The sequence below is a fragment of the Haliotis rufescens genome, unplaced genomic scaffold (assembly GCF_023055435.1).
Source record: "Haliotis rufescens isolate VD_foot unplaced genomic scaffold, xgHalRufe1.0.p SCAF_71, whole genome shotgun sequence".
NCBI lineage: Eukaryota > Metazoa > Mollusca > Gastropoda > Lepetellida > Haliotidae > Haliotis > Haliotis rufescens.
This window is the reverse complement of record NW_025964363.1, coordinates 1,108,287-1,132,151: the sequence shown is the minus strand read 5'-3', so window position 1 is coordinate 1,132,151 and position 23,865 is coordinate 1,108,287. Positions and strand designations below refer to the sequence as shown.

Here is a 23,865-nt window from a genome sequence, read left to right as displayed (position 1 = left end):
AATGTTTTCATGATGGCTGTTAATAAAACACGTTGAGTTAATGAAATTATGATCACATAAAATAATTGAATAAAAAAAATGTCAGTACCAGTTTAAAAGATCCGAGGTATCAGAGATGATGGGTGATGATTCTAAATGTTCGTTCCATTTTTTCCTAAATCTACATATTTCATTCTTCAGTAGACAAAGTTTTCGATGAATCTGGAGAAGAGAATAATGAACATTATAAACCAGATTTTGGGGTGATTACTATTCGTCATGATAATATACGCAGTATACATAAATCTACTGAAACTAAAAACATTTACAGTTATACGATGTGCAAGCTGTATGATGGTGATGACTGGGTCCCGCCATTTTGTTTGAAAGAAATGCAAGTTATATGAGAGGTGGAATCTGATTGGACAATAGGAGGGGCATAGAAGGGATATAACTCGTAAAAGCCACTGGTGGCGCTACTAACGAGCCCAGAAATTCCAGCCTTGTTCAGCAAGGGTGGAAACTGGACTTTCAGAGTCAGTTAACTCCCTTGCCTCGGGAAGATAAGAACAACTATGTCCGGGAGAAGGCGGATGTTTCAAATGACAGGTTCAACATTAGTTCCCCGAGAACGGGAAGCCATAGTTGCAAAACTGTGTGTCACAGTGTTCCAAAGGTTGAGCGAGTACTGAGTGTTCGTGTGTACTTACTGTACATACTGACTGTTTGGCTTTGTTTGTGTTCTGGGATATGGTGGAGTCATATTCGCGACTGATTTCCTTTCTGGTAGATTCGTAAGATTTCATCATTTCAAAGCGGGACTGCTTTTCCTGACAGGTTTCCGATAGAACTCTGAACTTCTTTTCAACTCTTTCCAACAAATGTTTCAAGTAGGACCTGAACAAACAAATACGGGTTAGAATAAAGGTTTCTCCTGACAACGTTTAAAACGTACTTGGATTACAAATTACATTTGGCGTAAAACACAATTTGGTGATGAAAGTTTCATAAATGCATCACTAATGACAGTGGTTCCCCAAAATACGGTTTGTCTCGTCCTCTCACAGGAAGGAATTGTTTTGAAGAAGTGACACACATATTCAAACAAATATCCCGTCCCGCCCCTATTCTATGGGCAATTGATGGGCCATGAGTTATGGAGAGAAAGGTTCCTACCACAAAGACAGCTCTGCTCGCTTTTGGCCTTTCTCCACCCTAGCCGATGTCATTACTTGAAGTAGAAGATGGAAGACAAACACACATATTTTGGACGCAGTCTTCAGGTCAGAATCTAGAGATGGACGGACGCCGAACGTAGGCTCTTGGCCTGGAAAACAGAACAAAGCACATTCATGTAGCTCCTGGCTTTCCAGGGAATTTACAAAGAGTATTTTTAGTAGTAATGTTATAGGATCTATTTGTTTGTTTGTTGTTGCAATATTCCTGCTATATGACGGCTGTCTGTAAATAATCGAGTCTGGACCAGACAATCCAGTGATCGACATCATGGGCATTGATCCACGCAATCGGGATACGATGATATGCATCAACCAATGTCAGCGAGGCTTACCACCCGATCCTGTTAGTCGCCTCTTACAACAAGCATAGTCACCTTTTACGACAAGCATTGGTTGCTGAAGACCTATTCTACCCTATTCTATTCTATAGGATCAATAAACACACAGTAAAATGTTTAGAGATGACGACAATATATGAACTGAAGTACCAAGCCATGGAAAATAGACCAATCATGTCATGCTTCGCGGAATTATATTGCGAATGGTGAAGTACCCAAAGTGCGGTTGGAGCAACTCTCCTCCTCCGACTCGTCTTTGTTGACTAGAATGATTGGTTCTTCCTCGTCTGCATTGACTGCACTCAATGGATAACTAGCATTGACCACCTCCCATAGACGCTGGTCATGATGGAAGAGCATTTGGTGCGGAGCTGGAACCTCCGTTACCATGGCAATGGCTTCCTGAAGCTCGGACAAGCTGAAACAGAGAAGTTTAAAAAAATCCCCACACTGAATAATAGTACGTCCGCGCCACAAGGTTGAGCTGTGATGCACGGCACACGTAAAACAAAATCTTATGTATGATGGCGCCGTTGTACATAACAATCTCAGCACGACGACTGTCGTAAATCTGGAAGTAACGACAACCTTTGCGCTAAGATCGCCATGGACAACAGCTCCCATATTGGTAACGATTGAGAAGGCTTACACTGAGCTGACTGCCATTCTAAATAATTCCAACTTCATTAATATCGATTCGGGCACAAGGTATATACAAGGATTTAGATTAAGAAAACATACGTCTTCAACTGACGCAAGGACGCAAAAAGGTAAACAATGTGTTCCAGAATATGCAAGAACAATATCTCCCGACGTCCTAAACTATGTTAAGGTTCCAAAAGGTATTGTTTTGGTCCTTCTTTCTTGAAGAACTGAAACATATTCAGTTTCCAAGCAACCCTCATCCGCAAGCAGACAAATCCATGAACATATATTGGGTGGACCAGCTGGAACAATACGAACCAGAACTAGCTTCAAAGACCGTCATGCGACTCTTACTCAGAAGCTTTTGGATCAAGGTTACAACATTCAAGGCCTCAGTAAAGCTTTCAAAATCGATGTTCGATGCAATTCCCTATTGTGACTTGTACCATATGTTGCCGGGTTTTTCAGATGAACATTTGACTTGCCTTTGCATGTGTTTGTGACGGGTGCCACCGGTGGGCAGGATACGCTCACCTTTTCGCGAACACCTGGTATCATCACTATTTGATAGTGATTCCTAAACACATGCTCATGATATAGTCGGAATCGTACAATCGACAAATTCCTATTGGATATGGAACGGATTTGTCGCTTTATTTATGTGGGAGGTGACAATACCTTGGTGATGTAGAGGTATATAAGGTGTGAAGTGACAATACCTTAAAAAAGCTTGGTGATGTAGAGGTATATATGTTGTGAAGTGACAATACCTTGGTGATGTAGAGGTATATAAGGTGTGAAGTGACAATACCTTAAAAAAGCTTGGTGATGTAGAGGTATATATGTTGTGAAGTGACAATACCTTAAAAAAGCTTGGTGATGTAGAGGTATATATGTTGTGAAGTGACAATACCTTGGTTATGTAGAGGTATATAAGGTGTGAAGTGACAATACCTTGGTGATGTAGAGGTATATATGTTGTGAAGTGACAATACCTTGGTGATGTAGAGGTATATAAGGTGTGAAGTGACAATACCTTGGTGATGTAGAGGTATATATGTTGTGAAGTGACAATACCTTAAAAAAGCTTGGTGATGTAGAGGTATATATGTTGTGAAGTGACAATACCTTGGTTATGTAGAGGTATATAAGGTGTGAAGTGACAATACCTTGGTGATGTAGAGGTATATATGTTGTGAAGTGACAATACCTTGGTGATGTAGAGGTATATAAGGTGTGAAGTGACAATACCTTGGTGATGTAGAGGTATATATGTTGTGAAGTGACAATACCTTAAAAAAGCTTGGTGATGTAGAGGTATATATGTTGTGAAGTGACAATACCTTGGTGATGTAGAGGTATATAAGGTGTGAAGTGACAATACCTTGGTGATGTAGAGGTATATAAGGTGTGAAGTGACAATACCTTGGTGATGTAGAGGTATATATGTTGTGAAGTGACAATACCTTAAAAAAGCTTGGTGATGTAGAGGTATATATGTTGTGAAGTGACAATACCTTGGTTATGTAGAGGTATATAAGGTGTGAAGTGACAATACCTTGGTGATGTAGAGGTATATATGTTGTGAAGTGACAATACCTTGGTGATGTAGAGGTATATAAGGTGTGAAGTGACAATACCTTAAAAAAGCTTGGTGATGTAGAGGTATATATGTTGTGAAGTGACAATACCTTAAAAAAGCTTGGTGATGTAGAGGTATATATGTTGTGAAGTGACAATACCTTGGTTATGTAGAGGTATATAAGGTGTGAAGTGACAATACCTTGGTGATGTAGAGGTATATATGTTGTGAAGTGACAATACCTTGGTGATGTAGAGGTATATAAGGTGTGAAGTGACAATACCTTAAAAAAGCTTGGTGATGTAGAGGTATATATGTTGTGAAGTGACAATACCTTAAAAAAGCTTGGTGATGTAGAGGTATATATGTTGTGAAGTGACAATACCTTGGTGATGTAGAGGTATATAAGGTGTGAAGTGACAATACCTTGGTGATGTAGAGGTATATATGGTGTGAAGTGACAATACCTTGGTGATGTAGAGGTATATATGTTGTGAAGTGACAATACCTTAAAAAAGCTTGGTGATGTAGAGGTATATATGGTGTGAAGTGACAATACCTTGGTGATGTAGAGGTATATAAGGTGTGAAGTGACAATACCTTGGTGATGTAGAGGTATATATGTTGTGAAGTGACAATACCTTAAAAAAGCTTGGTGATGTAGAGGTATATATGGTGTGAAGTGACAATACCTTGGTTATGTAGAGGTATATAAGGTGTGAAGTGACAATACCTTGGTGATGTAGAGGTATATATGTTGTGAAGTGACAATACCTTGGTGATGTAGAGGTATATAAGGTGTGAAGTGACAATACCTTAAAAAAGCTTGGTGATGTAGAGGTATATATGTTGTGAAGTGACAATACCTTAAAAAAGCTTGGTGATGTAGAGGTATATATGTTGTGAAGTGACAATACCTTGGTGATGTAGAGGTATATAAGGTGTGAAGTGACAATACCTTGGTGATGTAGAGGTATATATGGTGTGAAGTGACAATACCTTGGTGATGTAGAGGTATATATGTTGTGAAGTGACAATACCTTAAAAAAGCTTGGTGATGTAGAGGTATATATGGTGTGAAGTGACAATACCTTGGTTATGTAGAGGTATATAAGGTGTGAAGTGACAATACCTTGGTGATGTAGAGGTATATATGTTGTGAAGTGACAATACCTTGGTGATGTAGAGGTATATAAGGTGTGAAGTGACAATACCTTAAAAAAGCTTGGTGATGTAGAGGTATATATGTTGTGAAGTGACAATACCTTAAAAAAGCTTGGTGATGTAGAGGTATATATGTTGTGAAGTGACAATACCTTGGTGATGTAGAGGTATATAAGGTGTGAAGTGACAATACCTTGGTGATGTAGAGGTATATATGGTGTGAAGTGACAATACCTTGGTGATGTAGAGGTATATATGTTGTGAAGTGACAATACCTTAAAAAAGCTTGGTGATGTAGAGGTATATATGGTGTGAAGTGACAATACCTTGGTGATGTAGAGGTATATATGGTGTGAAGTGACAATACCTTGGTGATGTAGAGGTATATATGGTGTGAAGTGACAATACCTTGGTGATGTAGAGGTATATATGGTGTGAAGTGACAATACCTTGGTGATGTAGAGGTATATATGGTGTGAAGTGACAATACCTTGGTGATGTAGAGGTATATATGTTGTGAAGTGACAATACCTTAAAAAAGCTTGGTGATGTAGAGGTATATATGGTGTGAAGTGACAATACCTTGGTGATGTAGAGGTATATATGGTGTGAAGTGACAATACCTTGGTGATGTAGAGGTATATATGGTGTGAAGTGCCGCATCTTCAGCACTGATGATGGTGAACTTCTTCAGACTTTTCAGCCTCTGCACAGAATACTCCAGGGTCTGGAATGTCCACTGCCGATTCCGATCTGCTTCTAACAGACCAGCTATAATCGACACTGACCTCTCTCGAATAGTTCTGAAAACAACAAGGACATCCATAGTATATTATCAGTCGAACAACCCCTGGTGGCATCCTCAAGTACATAACCAGCTCTTTGTCAGGGTTCAAAGTTACCGCTTGTCCGCAATTCCCTATTTTGTGCCCACGTTTTTTTTCGTGTGAACAATTGACTTGCCTTTGCATGTGTTTGTGACAGGGTGCCACCCGGTATTCTCACCGGGATAACGATTCCTAGACACATGCTTATGATATAGTAATGTTTAAGATTTATATCAGCAAAATAACACCAACTTCACCCAAACGACGCTTCCCTTTACACATGTCCCCCTTTCTAGTCACCATTAGGGTCAGTCGGGTAGCCTAGTGGTTAAAGAGTTCGCTCGACACGTTGAAGACCCGGGTTCGATTCCCGACATGGGTACAATTTGTGAAGCCCATTTCTGGTGTCCCCCGCCGTGATATTGCTGGAGTATTGCTAAAAGCGGCGTAAAACCATACTCACTCACTCATTACCTCCGTACACACGAAACATGTCGATTAATAATCCGTCCCTAGTATTCGTAATAACTTATTTGAATTTGTTTACGTTTTAATTTAGAATTCGGGACGTCATGCATGACCGAACATAAAGCCTCTTCTCTGCTAAGCCGTGTGTTGAATACGGCTACAGAATGTCTTCAAGATATGTCAAACCTGTTGTACAGACGTTACTCAATAGACTCTGACACAGTTTGAATACCATTTGACTCCTTTAACAGACGAGTCATGCATACCCTACAGAACATACACATACCCTACAGAACATACACATACCCTACAGAACATACACATACCCTACAGAATAAATAATGCCTTGGAAAATTCGTTTGTCTTGTTTGAATTTTTTTTCCACAAGAACCTCAAAGCATATTTATTTATTTAACCTCAGTATCCTTTCACAGCCCCCGTGAGGCTGTTTGCGCAATGAAGAGATACCTTTGAAAGATAAAAATCCAACATGCGTCATGTTTGACTTGCTAAAGTTCTTCCTTGTTGTTGTACACAAATGAACATCACTTAGAACGTCGATGAGTGAGTGAGTGAGTGAGTATGGTTTTACGCCGCTTTTAGCAATATTCCAGCAATATCGCGGCGGGGGACACCAGAAATGGGCTTCACACATTGTACCCATGTCGGGAATCGAACCCGGGTCTTCGGCGTGACGAGCGAACGCTTTAACCACTAGGCTACCCGACCGCCCGAACGTCGATGAAGACAGACGTTCATCAGCATACTTTACTTCAGCAGGGATGAAGAGATAGAGTAATTGAGGAATGGTTCATGGGGGTATGTTGTTTGTTTGTTTGTTGTTTAACGCCGCACTCAGCAATATTCCAGTTATATGACGGCGGTCTGTACATAATCGAGTCTGGACCAGACAATTCAGTGATTGACATCATGTGCATCAATCCACGCAATTTGTATACGATGACATGCATCGGTGTGTGTTAGTGTGTGTGTGTGTGTGCATGGGGTGTGTGTATGTGTGTGTGAGGTGGGGTGGGGGGTCGGGGGTGGGGGTGGTGTTAGGGGTGTGTGTGTGGGGGGGTGTATGTGTGTGGGGTGGGTGGCTAGGGTGTGTGTTAGGTGTGTGTGTGTGAGGGGGTGGGGGGTCGGGGTGGGGGGTTGCTAGGGGTGTGGGGGGTGTATGTGTGTGAGGTGGGGGGGTGTTAGCGGTGTGGGGGGGTGTATGTGTGGGGGTTGGGTGGCTAGGGTGTGGGGGGGTGTATGTGTGTGAGGTGGGGTGGGGGGTCGGGTGGGGGTGGTGTTAGGGGTGTGTGGGGGGGGGGTATGTGTGATGGGTGGGTGGCTAGGGTGTGTGTTAGGGGTGTGTGTGATGTGTATGTGTGTGTTCGGGCTGGGGGTGCTGGGTGACTGAGTGTTTTACCACAGTCTGCATCATGTCATCTCTATCACTGTGGCATGCGGTCGTGTCTCGACCAGGCAAACAGGTGCTTGACGTGCAAAGTCCTTGCAACAGAGGGTGACGGGTGACGGATGACGTCATTACTCACGGAGACAGATTGCATGTGTCTGGTAGCGTCCTCTTCCACCTTATGTCTTCAGAGGGTGACCGCTGTTCTCCTGCTATCGTGCCTGCTGGCTTGCACGTGATCATCATGAACCTACAGAACAGACACACATCACTGTAACCAGCACGTTCACGTCTCCATACCTACGACTTGAATCATAAGCCAGCACGGAACTATTATAACCCGTCATCATTCAAACCGAGGTCCATTCAAACTGCATTCTCGGATCCCTGGGGAGTATACACCACCTCGCCCCAGTGTTTCCTTTCCCGCGGGGAGAACACAGACACATTTCGAGCACAGTTACAAAAGGAGACGAAGGGCAGAAGTCGTAGACGATTTTGCGATCCCACCCACCTACTCTCCGCCGCCAGCGTAACGTCACCTGACTCATGACAGACGGATACTGATGTAATTTAAAAGCACAGTTGTCACGACATAATAGTCACTGTTCCCGGGTTTGTCCAGATCTGATGAAAAATACATGCATAGGCGGCTGATTAATGGTCAAGTTTTGTAGCTTGTTAAACGTTCACTCACATGACATTCCTGTTGTTGCGGACGCCGCCGTAAGGTTTGAAGGGAATGTTGCCGGTGCAGGCGTGGTAGATGGTGACGCCAAAACTCCACAGGTCTGCAGACTCGTCAAACACGGTGTTGCCACCGCTGCCCATGAAGGCCTTCTCGTACATCGCTGGATGCTGATAATAATAATAATAATAATTATAATAATAATAATAATAATTGAGATAACACTTTCTTTGTAAAGTACAGATTCTCGTACTTTTTTTTTGGGGGGGGGGGGGGGGGGGGGAATGAAAGTCCGACAACTGGTAGTCTAGATCACGTACTTTGTGTACCCCTTAGACAAGTGTAAATTGGCACGGCTCCCATTGCCGAAAGCTGTGATCCAGATGAGGTGAGGTGAGGTGAAACTGGGTTTTACGTCGCGTCCAAGATTATTGCACATATATATATATATACGTGCCGATTTATAGTGCTAGCCCACTGAGATACCATGCCGCAGTTTAACATGAATACCCAAATCAGACACAGTATACTGACTCCGAGCCGACCAGTCCTTGTTTTAGCCCCTTAATGCCGAGCGCCAGACAGGGTAACAACAAGTACCCTCGGCATTGTGTGTCCAGAACTCTTTCTGTTCCTTGGGAAACAAGAGCTCGTTCATGGATCCTACATCACTATACAAATGTACCGCGGACAATATACTTCACGGGGCTGCGTGTGCCAGTTAGCTGTGGCGTCAGTAAAAGGGATATTCTTTCCACACATCACGACAGATTTAAGACAGATGCAGAACTTGTGACAGTATATTATCAAGATAGATAGGTTGTGCTGATAGCCATTAGGTTTCTCTTCACATTTCAATTAGGGGGACTACTTTTATAACCCGGACATTTCTAGGTCTCAACTCTGTCTAGACACCATTTGGGGCAGTGGGGTAGCCTAGTGGTTAAAGCGTTCGCGCGTCACGCTGAAGACCTGGGTTCGATTCCCCACATAGGCGCAATGTGTGAAGCACCTTTCTTGTGTCCCCCGCCGTGATATTGCTGGAGTATTGCTAAAAGCCGCGTAAAACCATACTCACTCACTAGACACCATTACTGAATCATCACAAAAAGTATAAGATCATCAGAATGAAGACGCACCAGGTACTCCTCGGTCCCAGCGAGAGACCGAAACTGTCCATTTTCGTGTTCAACACTCTTGCTGGCCCCGAAGTCAGCCAACTTGTACACCACACTGTCAGAACAACAAAATACTGAAAATAATTACACGCATACGTTCATGTGTTCCACGTAATTAGAACCGCTCCATTCTAATATAATTCAAAATATAATAGAGTAACTACGTTTATAACGAACACTCTTATAACGAACTGACCGAAATAACGAACTTACTTTTTTTAGTCCAGGCCATTTGTTGTATATATGTTGTATATATACTTATAACGAACTACGGTCATTACGAACTAAAATTTATGATCCCTTTGAGTTCGTTATAACCGTAGTTTACTGTATAATCAATACAAAAATGTGTGTTGTGACGTGAACATGTACAGAATTGAATAATGTCTACAATTGTTAATTAAAAAAATATATTGTCATATAAATGTTTCAGTTCATAAACAAGAGGCTTCAACAATCAGGGCCCCGTTTCACAAAGCGATGTTAGCACTATGGCCATCATAACCTCGTGTTAAAGTGGGTTAGACGCGTTTATCTCTAAAACCCGCGCGGCTACCACAGGGCGTTACAAACCTTGAATCTGGCTTGACGTCTCTCAGGATGTTGCCCGGCTTGATGTCGCGGTGCACAAAGCCACGTTGCCGGAGGTACTTCCATCCCTGGCCTTCATGAAACAGAAATTTAGTACCAAATTACAACATATCTTACCATGATAACCGATCGCAGGAACGGTTCTTGGGGGCGATATGTTCACAGCAGCACCGTCAGTCTGAACAACATGTGTGGCGTCTCCATGGCAATGTGGATGTACACCCTCTAGCGCCTAACAGGCAGTTTGGGTTGTATACTCCCAAGGGAGCTGAGAATGATTCTGCACACTGATCCAGTGACCGGGATAGTAAAAGCGCTTTGAGCATGTCCCTGAGTGGTGTGGAAATATGCGCAATATAAATGGCCTATTTTTTATTATTTATTATTTACAGATTGAAGTAATTTATTGTTGTTGGGTTTTTTAAATTATCATTATTATTATTATTATTATTATTATTATTATTATTATTATTATCATTATTTCTACTACTTACATGTGTCATTTAAAAAGATGAGGAACTGCTGGTCATCCAGACCGTGCATGTTCTCTGGTTGCTGGAGAAAGGAGTGCAGGCTTCCCCCGGAGCAGTACTCCATCACAAGAACTCCTCGACCTGTGCCACACTGACAAAACATCCCGCATTGAAACACATGGACAACACACAGCCCTGTTTCATCTACGAAACAAGAACGAGGTCTCTATGGCAGTCACTTGGTTTCCGGAAATTGAACTGAACTGTCAATAGAATAACCTAGGACCCCTATGTCACCACTTGAACTGTCAATAGGACAACCTACGAACCCCCATGGCATTATTTGAACTGTCAATAGGACAACCCAGGACCTCCATGTCACCATTGGAACTGTCAATAGGACAACCTAGGACCTCCATGGCATTATTGGAACTGTCAATAGGACAACCTAGGACCTCCATGTCACCATTGGAACTGTCAATAGGACAACCTAGGACCTCCATGGCATTATTGGAAATGTCAATAGGACAACCTAGGACCTCCATGGCATTATTGGAACTGTGAATAGGACAACCTACAACCTTCATGGCATTATTGGAACTGTCAATAGGACAACCTACAACCTCCATGGCATTATTGGAACTGTCAATAGGACAACCTAGGACATCCTTTGCATTATTGGAACTGTCAATAGGACAACCTAGGACCTCCATAGCATTATTGGAACTGTCAATAGGACAACCTAGGACCTCCATGGCATTATTGGAACTGTCAATAGAACAACCTACGACCTACATGGCATTATTGGAACTGTCAATAGGACAACCTACGACCTCCATGGCACTGTCAATAGGACAACTTAGGACCCCCATGTCACCACTGGAACTGTCAATAGGACAACCTAGGGATCCCCATGTCACCACTTGAACTGTCAATAGGACAACCTAGGACCCCTACGTCACCACTGGCACTGTCAATAGGACAACCTGGGGCCCCCATGTCACCACTGGCACTGTCAATAGGACAACCTAGGACCCCCATGTCACCACTGGAACTGACAATAGGACAACCTTGGACCCCCATGTCACCACTGGCACTGTCAATAGGACAACCTAGGACCCCCACGTCACCACTGGCACTGTCAATAGGACAACCTAGGACCTCCATGTCACCACTGGCACTGTCAATAGGACAACCTAGGACCCCCATGTCACCACTGGAACTGTCAATGGGACAACCTAGGACCCCCATGTCACCAATGGAACTGTCAATAGGACAACCTAGGACCCCCATGTCACCACTGGAACTGTCAATAGGACAACCTAGGACCCCCATGTCACCACTGGCACTGTCAATAGGACAACCTAGGACCCCCATGTCACCACTGGAACTGTCAATAGGACAACCTAGGGACCCCCATGTCACCACTGGAACTGTCAATAGGACAACCTAGGACCCCTATGTCACCATTGGCACTGTCAATAGGACAACCTAGGACCCCCATGTCACCACTTGAACTGTCAATAGGACAACCTAGGACCCCCATGTCACCACTGGAACTGTCAATAGGACAACCTAGGACCCCCATGTCACCACTGTCACTGTCAATAGGACAACCTAGGACCCCCATGTCACCACTGGAACTGTCAATAGGACAACCTAGAACCTCCATGTCACCATTGGCACTGTCAATAGGACAACCTAGGACCCCCATGTCACCACTGGCACTGTCAATAGGACAACCTAGGACCCCCATGTCACCACTGGCACTGGCAATAGGACAACCTAGGACCCAAAGTATAGCCCTAGTTCCCGTCTACACACTTACTGTCATTATGATCACTTCTTCTATACTAGTATTTAACATAGCACCGTCATTCGACAGGGACTATATCAGAACGACACCCACTAGAGAATGTGTTTCACAATGATAAAGACATTCTTATATTACTTTTTTTTATAAATGAATAGTAACAAAAACGTACTCACCTCCTCTTCTCGTCGAAAATAGCCCACAATGTTTCGATGGGACATTCTCGTCAAAGCTTCAACTTCTCGAACGTTTTCTTGAGAGTTGCTCCATTGGGCATCCTTGAAGATCTTCAACGCATGGGTTTCGCCTGTCGCCTTTCAAAGACAATAGAACGTAAACTGCTGGAGATTCCCAACACGAGTGACATGCAACAAGAATCACTGTGTATCCGATACCGACATCATGTTGCGATACCGTATACAAGTCACGAACAACGTCCAGGCAAAAGGGATGTTCATATTCACTTCTCTGTCACACCTCTGTCACACGTCTCTGTCACACATCTCTGTCACACATCTGTCACACATCTCTGTCACACATCTCTGTCACACATCTGTCACACATCTCTGTCGCACATCTCTGTCACACCTCTGTCACACCTCTGTCACACCTGTCACACACCTCTGTCACACATCTCTGTCACACCTCTGTCACACATCTCTGTCACACCTCTGTCACACACCTCTGTCTCACACCTCTGTCACACACCTCTGTCACACACCTCTGTCACACATCTCTGTCACACCTCTGTCACACACCTCTGTCACACTACCAAAACAGAAGCATCACAATCAAAACCTACATTGTTACAGTGATGACACCAGGTGTTCGCAAAACGTATGCCCCGCCCTATAGCTACCATCCACCGTGAAAGACAGAGTTACAAGCAGTAGATGACCGAGTCTAAAAAGGAATACAGCCACTGACGGCTTTACACGGGTTCCTGTTCCCGAAGGCGAGGAACCCTCTAATGACCTTCTATACACAGCCAATATCCACTTAGTCTTACTTTTTCAACGCCGATGAAAACGTCACTCGAGGCTCCCGTGCCGATTTTATTTTTATTGAAGTAAAAATGCCTTGTGGTTTGCCCAATAGAGCCGTCTGTGACACGAAGCATTGTATGCAGTTGTAGAAGTTCCAACACGATGTACATGCATGTCAGGGCGTCGCCGACGTTGATCCTTAGCAGCATTTATTGCACCTCCTCAACCGCAGAGGAGAGTAGTCTTGACAGTGTGCACCAAGCACAGCAAGACCTTCACTTCAGCTCGGACGTCATCATTGGATTGGCTGAAAATATATAATCCATTCCAATCACGCATTCCTTGCAAATCAGTATGAAAATGATCGACGATTGACCATCAATATGAAACGAATGTTGTCTCAGAAACACACATACACATTGCCTTTCATTTCATTTACGAAGGGACCCGTGAAGATCCGGGATAGACCCATGCTTGCCGTAAAAGGCGACTATGCTTGTCGTAAGAGGCGACTAACGGGATCGGTTGGTCAGGCTCGCTGACCTGGTTGATGTCTGTCATCGTATCCCAATTGTGTGGATCGATGCTCATGATATCAATCACTGGATTGTCTGGTGCAGAGTCGATTATATTCAGACCGCCGTCATATAGCTGGAATATGTCTGAGTGCGGCATTAAACAACAAACAATTCATTTACGAAGGTGAATGTGACGATCGGGAGCTTATCAGCAAGAGAGAGTGAGTGAGTGAGTTGGGTTTAACGCCGCTTTTATATCACGGGACAACGTTATCTAGGAGGAAAGTCGAATTGATTCGCAACCATCGAGCCGACAGAACAAGGATCTTAATCGGAACCAGTCAGGGACTCTGACTCTAACATACCCAATCTTACCGGAAAGAAAATGACGAATGTGCTATTCATGTAAAACGCCCGTTTTTCCGCATTCGGAATAGATATGGACGTAACAATGGTCTTATTATAGCCTCAAATAGAAGTAGTTACGATTATAGATTATGTTATCTTCATCTGTTATGTATGTGTGTGGGGCGGTGGGGGGGTAGCCTAGTGGTTGTGTGAAGCCCATTTCTTGTGTCCCCCGCCGTGATATTGCTGGAAACGGCGTAAAACAATACCCACTCGCTCAACAAACAGTATGTACATGGTTCGCTCATGGGCGTGTGTCATGAACACTGATGCTATATGTTGAACTAGATTTTGGTCAGATGAACATCTGAACAGATTTTCTTCGTCCATCTAGATTGATGAGACTGCTCACGGAGTGGTCAGGGCGATGTATTAGCCTACTGCTTACAGTGTTCGCCGGTCACGCCGATAACCTAGGTTCGATTCCTGGTCACACGGGTGGTATGCTTGAAACGATGTGTAGATTTAAATGCACCCGTTTCTTAGAAACCGTGTCTGATATTGTCCATAATACATATTAGTCAGTTCGTAGATATGTATTAAAATCATGTCCATCCACTGAGTGAGTGAGTGAGGGAGGGAGTTAGATTTAACGCCGCTTTGAACCGTACTCCAGCTATATCACGGCGTCTCAGTTTGATGTGGGGAAACATCCCGAAGAGAGGCCGGTCTCAGACGTTTACCACTTAGTTAAAAACCCACGAGTACGGGTATAGTGCTGACAAACCCACGAGTACGGGTATGGTGCTGACAAACCCACGAGTACGGGTATGGTGCTGACAAACCCATGAGTACGGGTATGGTGCTGACAAACCCACGAGTACGGGTATGGTGCTGACAAAACCACGAGTACGGGTGTGGTGCTGACAAACCCACGAGTACGGGTATGGTGCTGACAAACGCAAAACTATAATCAGGACAAATCTGGGATTCGAACGCATGATTTTTTGTCAGGACCAAGGGACGCAACTCTGCACAACACCTAATCGCCAGCACACAAAGTCAGCAATCTAACCCACTCAGCCACCGAGGCTTCCATAAACTGGTAGTCTAGATCACGTACTTTGAGTACCCCTCTGACAAGTGTAAATTGGTACGACTCCGAGAATCTGTACGTTGCTAAGAAAGTGTTATCCCAAATATAACATTTGTTACATTTGACCACTTTCTAAATGGCATTGTGTATTCAAAGATTTCGGCCTTGGGGGCCGTGCCAATTTACACTTGTCAGAGGGGTACTCAAAGTACGTGTTCTAGACTACCAGTTGTCGGACTTTCATTTTTGTGGAAGCCTCTGTGGCTGAGTGGGTTAGATCCCTGACTTTGTGTGCTGGCGATTAGGCGCCTCACTCTGGCAGTGTGACTTTCGAATCCTGGACAGGACTCAACCCAAAAAAACACGAGAATCTGAACTTTACTAAGAAAGTGTTATCCCAAATATAACATTTGTTATGCTTTAGAAGTTTCCTTTTTTAGTCACCAGTTCTATTTAAAGTTTTGAAAAAACATCTCGTTAACCATGTACTTCTAAAAGAGGCGTGCAAGGCTGGTCACAAAGTTTCCCTGAAACTGGCCCATTTTCAGTTTCGAATATACTTTCGCTTTCACTTTTAGAGAACAAATGCAAACCCTATGTTAATACTCTACAGATAAGAGGCGAGGGTGTAACCAAGTGGTTAAAGCGTTCGATCGTCACAACGAAGGCCCGGGTTCTATTCCCCCCTGGGAACAATGTGTAAATAAAAGCGACAAACCTTCGATATTCATAAGAAGATTCTGCCAAAAGCAGAGTCAATTGTGCGATTCCGACTACATCATGAGCATGTGTTTATGAATCACAAACACATACAAAGGCAAGGCAATTGTGCACCTGACTAAAGAACAATAAAAGAAACCCAATTAACAGCTTCTTACGACAAACGCCGGGTGCTAGACCCTCTTGCCCAGTGTTCCGTGTGGACGGAATTGATATATGACATTTAATGTCCTATTATAGGGTACTGCCCATTTTAATGTCATTCATACAGCCCAGACAGAACACAGTCGTGGTGTCACACGGCTAGAGTGAGTACCGACATCGTATTTAAAAACAGTTCCACCTGGAATCCATATTTATTTCTGAGAGGAATTCTAGTGTAATAGTAGTACCCTCTCAGCTGCCGGGGCGGTAGGGTAGCCTAGTGGTTAAAGAGTTCGCTACTCACGCCGAAGACCCGGGTTCGATTCGCTCCCTACAAGGGTACAATGTGTGAAGCCTATTTCTGGTGTCCCCCGCCATGAAATTGCTGGAATATTGCTAAAAGCGGCGTAAAACCATACTCACTCATTCACTCTCAACTTCCAAAAATCATACTGTTATCATTAAAATAAGCGTTCGTTCAATTCGTTCACCTACCTCAGCGTTGCACAGACATTCGTCGTCTACAGACCAACAACGTTGGCTGGCGTATCTAACAACACACCCTTGACGACTACGATCAATTGACCACAACTGGGAGCACGTCTATTGGCGTGTTCCCCAAGGGGGAGCAGCCTCGTGTTCACAGATTCAGTGCTGGCTACATCACCATGATGCCAAACTGGCCTCTCTCTCGGTGGCAGAAATACAATAACTGTATCATAGTTTACCAAACATGATTGATAACACCTACTGAAACTATATTCAAAGTTTGCATATAAAATGGGCCCGAATTCGTTTTATCTATGATAACCTTTAACCTTCCTTGTAGAATAATGATGCAATAAGGAAGCTTTGCAAAGTATTGTTTACAGAAACAAATGTCGCAAACAAAGGTCGCTTGTTGCCAATGTCAACAGCTTGATTGCTAACATCATCGGGAAGTTCAGAGCCGTCAGAGCTATAAATAGAAGCAAGGCCTTGGGTTTTTCCATGCCTTTGTTATCACCAGTGTGACAGGTGTCCGATTGACGAGACCTTTTGGGGCAGCTGTGAACAGTCAGTCACACTTCAGTGGATACCATGATGAAATTATTATTATGTTTTTAACATGAGTTGAACAGACGACTCGAGAGGAAGGGATGGGTGGAAAGTATAACATCGAGAGAGATCGCCCATTGGACTTAAGCCCCCAACAGATTAAACAGATATACGTCATTGACCAAAATATGGACCTGATGAGCTAACTGTCACACACACACACACACACACACACACACACACGTCGTCTTCTAACACGCTGTATTCAAATAACGGGATGTGTTCGGGGATTTTTGAAAGGATCACGTTATTTAGGTCCTGGTGTGCAATATCTCTGCGTGCTGGTTACCGCGATATCCGCATTCTCTGTAAATCTCCGAGCAGGAAGGAAAACGTGATTGTCACCAGTGACACACAGCTGGAGAGTGTTTATCTACCCCGCGTACCTCGTGTAAGACTGAGTGTCCACTGATTGTTCAGCCCTGTATCTTACACACAGACGAACCATTGTGTCATGACGTCAACACGTGATGTAACTAGCGTGGCTATAAATGGACATCTGTGTGTACAGTATGCACCGTGTGCGAAATACGCTACAGTCGGAAAGCGCACGTTAAATCTCCTATATCAGTCAGTCAGTCAGACAGTATGCAGTGTTAAAAATACCCGCCTGCCCGACAGACCGAGACTGTTGTAAAACAACAAACAAATAAACAAAACGTATATGTGCGCAGTTTGTACGATATAATGTCCAGCTAGACAACCGGTTGTGATTCACTGAAATGGGTAGGTGGGGGTCGCAACAGGTGTAATAATCTGAAAGGCGAGTAAGCCCAATCCAAATTACCTCCCCTTAGTTGGTGCTTGTCCCCCATGTGCTTGTAATGCGTCTCAGCTATCCACACATTGAACCTGTGTGTGATTTCACGCTTCCATTCTGTTCCATTCTTTTGCAATTTCACAATTTTAAACATCATTGTAAATCAAGTTTGTTTAAGAGTGAGTGAGTGAGTGAGTGAGTGAGTTGGGTTTAACGCCGCTTTGAATGGCACTGCAGTTATATCACGGCGTGTCAGTTGTTTGTGGGAGGAAATCCCGAAGTGATGCAGGCCTCAGACGTTTACCACTTTGGTGAAACCACGAGCACGGGTATGGTGCTGACAAACCTAGAAACATAATCGGGGTGAACCGGGATTCGAACTCACAATCAAAATTTTCTGGCGTGCCCAGGAGACGCAACTCTGCACAGCGATTTGGGCGCCTTAGGCCAACTGTGTCCCCGTTTGTTTAATAAGCAAATAGTTGTCTATTAGTTATTCCAGTGCAGATGAGGGTGTAGTGCGTGCAGTGTGAATATACACGGGAAACAAGCTCCACTTGTACCAAGTCTGCTGAGACCCCCGTACCCTCACAAGGAATGGGCGTGCAGTGTAAATATACACGGGAAACAAGCTCCACTTGCACCAAGTCTGCTGAGACCCCCGTACCTTCACAAGGAATGGGCGTGCCGTGCCACGCCCAGGAGACTGTGCTATATTTAGGACATAAACAACGAGTGGGAGTTGTTTATCGTACAATAAAACACTGCATGGACATTAAACCACGAGGTTTAGGGCGGAGCTCCCACTCGTCGTTTATTTCTTTTCAACATAATGTACAGCCTCTTTAATGGTGATGATAAAATGTGCAAGCTTCAAATATATATAGGGGCGGTCGGGTAGCCTAGTGGTTAAAGCGTTCACCCGTCACGCTGAAAACCCGGGTTCGATTCCCGACATGGGTACAATGTGTGAAGCCCATTTCTGGTGTCCCCCGCCGTGATATTGCATGAATATTGCTAAAAGCGGCGTAAAATCAAACTCACTCACTCAAATATATATACCCGTATTTAAATAATGATGACTCCCTCAATAGAATCCGGCCTCGGCAATGTCGGACAAGTCCATTTCATGCACAGATGGGTATTTCCCGCATATTCTCACAATCCTCACGTCGATTACCTGTACCTTTTCTCCCAAACCCGATTGTCATATCTCTCCCGGTTTGGGATGAGATCGTTCGGTCTTCGCGTTTACCTACGTTGATCAGCTACACCTATGGGGAACAACTCACGAGACACTCACCGTACAAAAACATCGTCCAATATACGACGTCATCAAGTTGCGAGCGCATGTTCGAGTCTCCAGAAATGACGTAAAATAAACGTTATCATTTTCTTTGCGATTTATCGCATAGCTATGTTATATATTGGCCATTCGTCACCACTCGCCCCTTTCCGTAACCCACAAGAAGAAGCCTACCCCTATCGATGAATGTTTTGTGCGAAAATATGACAAACCAATCAGAATGCGCGAATGATTTCAAGTTCTTAGACAAAGAATGCCTCAGAAACAATCTAAAAACAGATACCCAAGACACAGTTAAATGTGTTCAATCATACTGTATAATTCCGCATGTCCAGATGTGCTGTAAATTGCATCTGAAATATATATAATATATGGGGACATATATGTGAACCATTACCCAAGAGTTGACAATTGTTTTAGGTATGCCCGTTTGCGCTAAGACGGAACCCGGTCGCAAAAATGGCCACGAGAGGGGCACGGGTTGCTATTCGGCTTGTCCCTGAATGACACGAGTTAGTCACGAATGATATATTTGCGTAACATCACTGACATGACGTCATTACAACCATTAACTTCGACTCGACCCGAATAAGGCGATCAACAGCGGATCTCAACCCAACCTTGGATATTACATAACATATATGTAGATGTCTCGTGCTCTGTATGACGTGGTTTGCCATATTTGAATGTAAAGTTCCACACGAAATATTATCACAAATGTTTGTTTACATTTGAGGGAGTGTGGCAATTTACTACAGTGATATATAACAGATCGATAACTGAGGCATTGACGAGAGTAGTATTCTGTATCTAGGCGTGCATCTTGAAAGGGATGGGACGGGTAGCCCGGGTACTCGGGTCGGATGGGTCCTGAGTAGGACCCGGGTACCCACAGTACTACCCGGACCCGTGGTTAGTCACGTGATGTATTGTTTAATGACAAAAACTCACTATAGCTCAGTGGTTACACTACAAGTCGCTAATGTTCACATTTTGTTCTGATGATGCACACATTCCTTTTGACTTGTATATGTTTGAGTAAAGATAAAGCTTCAGTCAACCTCAGTGTACGCATGATTTGATCGTTTCATAAAAGACCGTATATCTATTGTATGGTCTCTGGTTTCATAAATGTATCTAAACAGTTTTTACCAGGGCTAAGGTGTAACTATTCCCAATTAGACATTGTGTTCCCAACTCTTGAGACCTACAGTGGAAACCCGGGTAGGATCGGGTAATAGGGGGTCGGGTACCCGGGTAGTAAATTTTGACTCGTCCCTGCCCTAATCTGTAAGCTGCTAGTATATGATTCGGGGTCTCTGTGCCATGATCAGCCATTCCTACCCGTGTCCTTGACAGTGGGAATCGAATGACTCTTTACAGCGACATTGTGACACATAGCAATGACGAGGAGTCCCCACTCTTACATAGCGGCATTTAGTATTTGAGTAACACAACCGTACAGAATCTGCTGTCAGGATACCATATGGTAGGCTAGTGGTCAAGAGGCTATCTCGTCACACCGAAGGTACGGGTTCGATTCCTCACACGGGAACAATGTGTGAAGACCATCTTTGGTGGCTCCCGCCGTGATATGGCTTAAAGCGGCGTAAAACTATACTCATTCAGAACAGGACCATGATACGGTCTTCAAAACCGTTCTGCTTGATCTCAGATCTGTTCGTGTACTTTAATTGGATTAATAAAACATTATTATACCTACATGTAACACTATTATACCTACATGTTCAACCTATTATACCTAAATGTAAAACGAATATTATACCTTTTTGTACAACATACATTTGAAACAGATTTCTTGAAATAGACATGTCAAGTTACATGTGAGGGATTTTTTAACTTTGTGTATGGCGAGGTCAGCAAATCAGACAGAATTTCGGCGATTTTCCAGTTCAAGTCAATAATGACCGCTATCGTCGTCACATCATTACTCTATGTAATAGGAATGAACTCCCGTCACAACTGCAGGCCTCGACTACAGATAAGAGAGGCTGTGCAAGCCCACAAACCGTCCCTACTGCGCCGGTGCGGGTCCATACTCTGCTCTGCTTCACATTCATGCAATGGTACAATGACTGACTTATCTGTGAAAATCTTTAACGTTGTCAACTAACTAAACACTTAGGTTTGAGGGGATGTGGGGTATGTCTCAAAACCTAAGGGAAATAGAACTAATATTATATTTGGTAGGGCTGGAACGGGTCCAAATTTACTACCCGGGTACCCGCCACCTTATTACCCGACCCTACCCGGGTACCCGCTGTAGATATTTAGAGATAGGTACAAACTGTCCGATTTGGAAAGGTTTGACCTTAGCCCTGCAAAATGTATTTAGATACACGTGTAAAACGATCTGGTCTTCCATACACTGAAGTTTACTGCATCAAGTTTTATCTTTATTCAAACATATAAAAGTCAGAAGGAATGGGTGCATAGTCAGAAAGAAATGGGAACATTAGTGACTTATAGTGTAACAATAGAGTTTTTGTCATTAAAGAATATATCACGTGACTAACCACGGGTCCGGGTAGTCCTGTGGGTAGCCGGGTCCTACTCAGGACCCACCCTACCCGAGTTACCCGTCCCAGCCTTAATATTTGGGATAACACTTCCCAAGTAAAGTACACATTCTCGTATTCTTTTGGGTTGATTCTCGTACTTTTAAGGGAAATATGATTTCGTGTCCGTTCGAGGAGTTTTGAGCGTCTGGGGATATCCATACAATCTATTATATATAGCGCACACAACTGTCACGCCCGTAATATCCATATTCAGCTTATCGCGGTCATGCACGAATCTATCTCGCATGTTAGTCAGAATTGTATGGCCTCATTTTAAGCACTCTGGTTCCTCTGTGTGAAGTAGAATGACCCATCAGAGTGACCTGGCACTAATTCTACCTGTCATTGTCAATGAGGATTTGTAAAACTATTTACTTCCCGTGCAGTGACTAATGGAAAAACTCATTCTACTTCCTTTTTGAAAATACGGCGTCATTCGATGCTTCGTCGACGGTGTAGAAACTGACGCGGGTCTAATTATGCACAAAATGACTTCATTTGGCACTCGTAGAATGTTATTTCATAAAGAATCAGCTTTCTCCAGCCCTGATCAAATACTAGTATATTAATAATGATAAGCATGCTACCCTTCAGCAAGTTTGGGTGTAGTTTCATGTTTATCGCTTAAACTTAAACATCATATTATTTCAAATCAGTAAATAACTGATATGAAGTGACATCCTAAGCTTGTCGCGTTTGTTTACATGATGTTTGCGCATGCGTGTAAAAGTCATAGGGTCCATATGCCAAACTCGCTGTAGAAAACATAGTGTTCACAAATGTACCCAGCTTATTTAAATAGTGGATGAAAATGAAGCGTACCTACCTTTCTGAACCTATTACTTCGTCCGCAGTCAGATTTGCAAATGAATTTTGAGACGACAACATATCTATTTTTAGATGGGTTTTACCGCTTGGAAAATCCCTTACGTGTTCCAGCTTGATCACGTGACTGAGTCCAGCAGTGCACGCTTACTTACTTACTTTGGAGATTTAACGTGCGCTTTCCGACTGATGCGTATTTCGCACACGGCACGCTGCTTGTGGGAGCTTAATATACATGGATAATGTCAACCTTTGTTTAAACAACAACTAATTAAACATTAAGCACAAACTGTTTCAATTGTTGTTTTCAAACTGGGCGTTGACAGCACGTGCAGCTGTGAATTGCGGTCGAGACACATCCACACACCTTCAGGCGGCCATCAAGGAAGTCTCGCTTTGAAGATAACTAACACAGACTTAAGACCTTATAGAGTTCAACCGCTGAATAAAGGCATATAGTCTTGGCAATTTTACCTAGGTGTCGTTTAAAATTTATGTTATGTTCCGATAAATAAGTAAAATCGCTTGTCGCCTCGCTAAAATGTTTGAAGAGAAAAACAACAACGTTACTTCAAAATCACTACTACTACTACTACTACTACTTCTACTACTACTACTACTACTACTACTACTACTACTACTACTACTACTACTACTACTCTCTCTCTCTCTCGTTTTAATTGTACATGATTTATTAAATATTCTCCTTCATATTCAGGTCCGAGGTATGATTGGTTGGGTGTTGGAGTTGGTCAGTTCTTTCAAATACTTAGAAATACGAATTTATTTTGCATTAATTAACTTAATATGAATAGATTCATACAGTGTTTAAACAATGGACAAGATGTAAACAAAGCTTTGTTTACAATGTCAAGTGGATGTAAACAGGACTATGTTTACAACATCCAAAACATAAAATATTTTAGAAGATGAGCACATAAGAAGTTTGGCGAACTTCAGTGGTTACATATAGATGTGTAAAAAGTAATGGCCGCAACGTGTGCATAATTGGGAGTTATTTTGGTTTGGAGCCACTTAGAAAAGTATTTATATCACGGCGCCAGTATACAGCGGGAGGACAACACGGCGT

The 23,865-nt window shown here is 43.2% G+C and overlaps 1 protein-coding gene across 3 annotated transcripts in view; it reads right to left on the bottom strand.

The window, feature by feature from the left end:
* LOC124122574 (inhibitor of nuclear factor kappa-B kinase subunit epsilon-like) overlaps nt 1–22,861 on the bottom strand; it is a 28,051-nt gene extending 5,190 nt beyond the window's left edge. The window contains exons 1-13 of one of the 3 annotated variants that reach the window (XM_046485636.2): nt 22,777–22,861; nt 13,402–13,685; nt 12,569–12,706; nt 10,601–10,730; nt 10,089–10,179; nt 9,477–9,570; nt 8,347–8,507; nt 7,789–7,899; nt 5,570–5,749; nt 1,771–1,973; nt 1,156–1,306; nt 690–876; nt 89–201 (exon numbers count right to left, since the gene is read on the bottom strand). In XM_046485636.2, the coding sequence (XP_046341592.2) occupies nt 89–201; nt 690–876; nt 1,156–1,306; nt 1,771–1,973; nt 5,570–5,749; nt 7,789–7,899; nt 8,347–8,507; nt 9,477–9,570; nt 10,089–10,179; nt 10,601–10,730; nt 12,569–12,706; nt 13,402–13,587 (1,745 nt within the window). In that variant the 5' untranslated portion in view covers nt 13,588–13,685; nt 22,777–22,861. Of the gene's footprint in view, nt 1–88; nt 202–689; nt 877–1,155; nt 1,307–1,770; nt 1,974–5,569; nt 5,750–7,788; nt 7,900–8,346; nt 8,508–9,476; nt 9,571–10,088; nt 10,180–10,600; nt 10,731–12,568; nt 12,707–13,401; nt 13,686–16,699; nt 16,869–22,772 lie in introns of those variants that run through there. The other 2 variants (XM_046485637.2, XM_046485635.2) reach the window with 2 other exon arrangements.
* Nucleotides 22,862–23,865: the final 1,004 nt, after the last annotated feature.